At 56.7% G+C, this 5293-nt stretch overlaps 1 protein-coding gene across 1 annotated transcript in view; it reads right to left on the bottom strand.

Annotated features, from left to right (window-relative positions):
- Positions 1–1442: 1442 nt before the first annotated feature.
- The window catches only part of Myd88 (myeloid differentiation primary response 88), a 4081-nt gene continuing 230 nt past the window's right edge, over positions 1443–5293 (bottom strand). Inside the window, exons 2-6 of the mRNA XM_013030324.1 lie at positions 5026–5293; positions 3921–4055; positions 2876–3056; positions 2667–2758; positions 1443–2159 (exon numbers count right to left, since the gene is read on the bottom strand). The exon at positions 5026–5293 is cut by the window's right edge and continues 4 nt beyond it. Of these exons, the coding sequence (XP_012885778.1) occupies positions 2005–2159; positions 2667–2758; positions 2876–3056; positions 3921–4055; positions 5026–5293 (831 nt within the window). The 3' untranslated portion in view covers positions 1443–2004. The remainder of the gene's footprint in view (positions 2160–2666; positions 2759–2875; positions 3057–3920; positions 4056–5025) is intronic.

The raw sequence follows: 5293 nt of genomic DNA, 5'->3' as shown, positions 1-5293 counted from the left end.
CCAAAAAAAAAAAAAAATTTTACAACAGATATTATACACAGTGCTTCTACTTTGAAAGGCTTATGCTGATACAGTGTAGCAAAGCATTCTGCTAGCTTTGAGCTGAAGAGCTGAAGGACAGCGCCCAGACCCAGAGTTCTGGCGCCCCACCTGGAGCCCCAAAAAAAAAAAAAAAAAGAGTCTTACAACTTTTCAGCCCAGGCTGGTTTTGAACACAATCCTCCAGAACTCAGCCTCTGGAGTAGCTGGGCTGACCGGTGTGAGCCACTGGCGGGCCCAGTTTGAGATCACACTTTCATGAATGGCAAATCCCATTGTGGGTGTGGCTTAAGTGGCAGAACACCAGCCTTGAGTGAAAAAAGCTAAGGGACAACACCCAGGCCCTGAGTTCAAGCCACAGGGTAAAAATTTTTTTAAAAGCAGAATTCACATAGGTAGAAAAATGATGACACTTTGGTGGGGCAGATAAAACCCTCAGGGCTCTGCAGCAGCAATGGAGGCCTTTTGTACTTCAACTGCACTGGGCTCTGCCCTGTTGTCTGGGCAGAAGGAAGGAAGTATTAGATCCGTGTGCAGAGAGAGGGCTGGGTTAAATTCCTGCACAAGTGCAGATTAGGGAAGTGGAGAAGCAGGCCTGATATTTCATCTTCAGGAAACCAAAACAAGAAGGGAAATGACAGGAAGTGTGTCTTTGTCTTCTCTCAGATCAAACCCCTTCCTGGCTTATTCCACTTCAATTTTTTTTTTGGGGGGGTGGTGCCAGTCATGGGACTTGAACTCAGGGTCCAGGCACTTGGCCCTGAGCTTTTGCGGCCAAGGCTAGTGCTCTATCACTTCTTAGAGCCACGGTGCCACTTCCAGCTTCTTGGTAGTTGATTGGAGATAAGTCTCACCGACTTTCTGGTCCAGGAACTGTGATCCTCTGATCCCACCTTCCTGGGATAACAGGCTTGAGTGGCCGGTGCCTGGCTGGCGCATCTGCATTTGAAGTAGTCACAATGCAAGTGCCCAGTTGCTACATGTGGCCAGTGGCTATTCTGCTGAGTAAAATCACAATGGTGGAGTCACCTGGTTATCTGGAAATTTCTCCCAGTCCCATACCAACCCCATCCACGGGTGCCATGCCTCTCCCTCCCTGCAAAGGCTGCGCCCCAGCTTACCGTTCCCAGAGTCCTTAGGCTGGCACACACACGTACATGCGTGCGCACACACTCATACACAAAATAGAACAGTCTTTATTTAAATCTAGGCTTTAGAAAATGGAGATGCCGTTCTCAGATCTCACAGAAGTTTTCAGGAAGCATACAAAAACAGGTAGAAAGGCGATTTCAAATTGCTTTAAAAGGCACAGTATCCAGAAGGAGGAAGTGGGAGGGATGGAAGAGAAGAAGGGTAAGGAAAGGGAGGAGGAAAAGAGGAAGGAGGGAGAGAAGAAGGGGGGGAAGAAAGAGGAAGAGAAGGGATAAGGAAGTGAGGAAGGAGGGAGGGGCAGAGGAAGCTGTCAGAGATTACTTCTAGGTGGTACAGGGAAACAGCTTCCCTGCCCGTGGTCACTGGGACAGATGGCCCCACCAGGGACCCGGACCCCTGCCCAACCCACCAGCCACTAGACAGTGGAGGCAAACGCCTGCCCCTACTGCCCACATCCATCCATTGGTCAAGGGGTGTGGAGGTTCAGGGAGGGAATACTCCCTGAGTCCACTCTGAGTAGGAGAAAGGGGACCTAGGTCCCCCCTCTACCCCCTGACCCCCGTAAACGATCTCTCTGGGACAGCCGGGATGCCCTGGGACATCTCCTGCTGTGATCTGCACCGAGCTCTGGTCTGATTTTTCGCTCCCTGCTCCCCAGGTGCTGGGAGGCGGCCCGGGCGGTCATCTGAGGAGGGCTGTCCAGAAATAAGAGAGGTGCAGGTTTCCACTCCTACCCCCACCCCAAGGAGGAGGGAGGAAGGGGGGGGTGAGCACATCCAATGTCCCCCACCCACTGTGGTCCAGAGCTGTGCATCAAGGCAAGGACAAGGCCTTGGCCAGGCGGGTCCAGAACCAGGACTTGGTGCAGGGGTTGGTGTAGTCACAGACTGTGATGAACCGGAGGATGCTGGGAAATTCCTTCTTCATGGCCTTGTACCGGATGGGAATCAGGCGCTTCTGATGGGCACCTGCAGGCCGGGCATGGGACATAGCCGTTAGCTGCCCACCCCGACACAGACAGGCCCAGACCCCAGCGGAGGGGACAGAAGCCAGCGCCCACGCAGCACACGGAGACACACATGTGTGTTGACACAGAGAGGCGCAGAATGCGTTATCTCCGTGGCCAAAGACCTCCAAAACATCCACACTGGGCGCCAGTGGTGGCTCACGCCTGTCATCTCAGGAGGCTGAGATCTGGAGAACTGGGGCTCAAAGCCAGCCCCAGGACAGGGAGTCCATGAGACTCTTACACCTCCAATGAACCACCAAAAAACCAGAAGTGGTGCTGTGGCTCAAGGGGTAGAGCACCAACCTTGAGCACAGAGAGGCTCAAGGACAGTGCCCCTAGGCCCTGAGTTCAAGCCCCGAGACAGGCACAAAACTAAAGAACATGGAGGAAGGTATCTTGGGGCGTGTGTGGGGGGAACATTCCTGGATCTACGGGTTCTCTAGCCAGGGGGCAGGACTCAGTTTACCTGGAGAGAGGCTGAGCGCAAATTTGGTCTGGAAGTCACACTCCTTGCTCTGCAGGTAATCATCAGAGACCACCACCACCATCCGGCGGCATCTGGGAGAGAATGGGCACTGGGGTGACTTCGTTTAGTGTAGGCACAGACTCCATCAGGGGCCCAACACTTGGGGAGCTTTGTGCCCCCCCCCCCCGTCCCAGGCTCCCCTAGGTAACCTCTTCTCGATGAGCTCGCTGGCAATGGACCAGACACAGGTGCCAGGGAGGACATCGCGGTCGGACACGCACAGCTTCAGCCGGTGCTCCGTCTGCTCCAGCTGCCGGATCATCTCCTGCACAAACTGCAGGTCGCTGGGGCAGTAGCAGATGAAGGCATCGAAGAGCTCCGGTGCTTGTCCTGGAGGGGGTAAGGGGGGGGACGAACAGCATCGGGGGAACGGTCAGAGGGCCGGGCACCCACGCTACCACTCAGGAGGCTGAGATCTGAGAATCGTGGTTCAAAAGCCAGGAAAGTCCATGAGACCAGAAAACAAAGTAGCTCAAAAGCGGTACAGCGCCAGTCCTGATCACAAAGAGTTCAGGGACAGCGCCCAAGCCATGAGTTCAAGCCCCGGGGGGAAAGAGACTCCATGGCCAATCAATGTCCAGGTGATATTTGCTAGAAATTTCCTGCTGGTGTCCATCCCAATGTGCTCCAGGTGGGTAGAAGCCCTGGGTTAATCGTGACACAGACCAGGCCTTGAAAGTCACAAGGCAAATCAGAGATGGAACTATTTTCATTGCTTTTCCACATTCCCTCCTTCACTTCCTTTCAATCCCAGTCCTGGGCTTGAACTCAAGGCTAGCACTCTAACATCACTTGAGCCACGACACCACTTCTGGCTTTTCCTGTGTATGTGGTGCTGAGGAATCGAACCCAGGGCTTTGTGCATGCTGGGCGAGCACTCTACCCCACTGAGCCACCTTTCCAGCCAGCTTATTTTTTTGTCAAGGTGGGTGCTCTACCGTTTGAACCACACTTCTACACACTTCCAGGTAGCTCCCCTGGTGACCAAGAATCTCAAGGATTTCTCTGCAATCTCAAGTGATCTTCAGGTCTCAGCCTCCTGAGTAGCAAAGGGACCGACCCCCAAGGGCAAACCACCCATCACTGGCTTCACCACCACCTGTTAGGTTGGGGAAACTGAGGCTCCAAATGACAAAGTTGGCCCCGCCCACCTTCTTCCTCAGAGCCCCCACGAGGAAAGCACCGAGTGCCTACCCAGCGGGTCATCCAGTGTGGTGATGCCGGTCAGCTCCTCGGTCCTGGGGACGCTGCTGTCCACTCGGGCCACCTGCAAGGGTTTCTCAGCCTCCAGCTCCTGCTGCTTCCGAATGTACTTCTGGCAGTTCTCCTCTGCGGGAGACGGGCATGGCTGGGGGGCAGGACCACCGCTCCTTCTCCTCAGGCCAGGCCCATCCCTCCTCCCCCACCCCCTTCCTCTGTGTGTGTGTGTTAGGGGGGGTGCACACACGTGCGTGTGCCAGGCCTGGGACTCGAACTCGGGACCTGGGCGCTGTCCCTGAGCTCTTCCCACTCAAGGCTGGTGGCTCTACCACTGGAGCCACAGCACACCAGTTCTGGCTTTTGGTCTTTCCCTGAACTTCGTGGACTTGGCTGTCTGGGCTTGGCCTCAAACCAGGGTGGCAAAGGCGTGAGAGACTCTCCCGGCTCCAGCGAACCACAGAGAACCAGAAGTGGCACTGTGGCTCCAGTGGTAGAGCACCAACCTCGGGTGAAAAGAGCCCACGGACAGCGCCCAGGCCAAGACCCAAACCACAACAAACCCAGTTGGAACCTTTCAAGGCACCAGAAGGTTTGGGGTATGGTCTGCTCCCCATTTCCCCCCCCCTTAGTCCCTCCCCACTGAGGCTTGGGGTTCCTCTGCTCCCCAAGTCGCACCCCACCCCCCTCTGTGCTTTTTCAAGGTCTCTTCTTTCAGGCCTTTCTTCCTTCCCTTGGCCTGGACAGGAAAACCCGACCCTCTCCGGGCTCCAATCGGGGCCTTTTCCAGCTTCGGTACCCCCTTTATGGGAGAAAGTAGGGGGGGCATCTCTGATATCCCTTCCTCTCCCCATTCCTTCTCTTCCATGAGCATCCCGGGGCACCCCTGAACTCCCTTCCCCTTCCATCCCCACCCTAGGCCCCTTAAATGAGGAACAAGAGGGGCATGGGGCATATGTACCCCCCATCCCACCCTCGCCATGCCCCCCTATGCCCGGACCCAGCACCCCTCACATTCTCCGTCCCTGAGCTCCCATCTCCTCCCCAGCACCCCCCCTCCATGCCGCCCCCCGGGTTATCCCCCCACCCCCCATGCCCTCACCAATGTCCGCGCGCAGCTCCTGCAGGACGTCCTTACGGCCCAGCTGCTCCAGCAGCCACAGCAGGCGGCCCACCGAGGCTCCCGGCCGGGCCTGCCAGGCGTCCAGCAGCGCGGCAGTGGGGTCAGGCCGGGCCTCCAGCTGCCGGATCTCCAGGTACTCGAAGCCCATCTCCTCGGCCAGCACCGTCCAGTCGGCGGCCACGGCCGTGCGCGGGTTCAGGTGCAGCGCCAGGCGGCGGCGCACGCGCACGTTCAGGGCGGCCAGGGG

The sequence above is a fragment of the Dipodomys ordii genome, unplaced genomic scaffold (genome assembly GCF_000151885.1).
Source record: "Dipodomys ordii isolate 6190 unplaced genomic scaffold, Dord_2.0 Scaffold128, whole genome shotgun sequence".
Lineage (NCBI taxonomy): Eukaryota > Metazoa > Chordata > Mammalia > Rodentia > Heteromyidae > Dipodomys > Dipodomys ordii.
The sequence above is the reverse complement of the archived record's forward strand: the minus strand, read 5'-3'. Positions and strand labels throughout refer to the sequence as shown.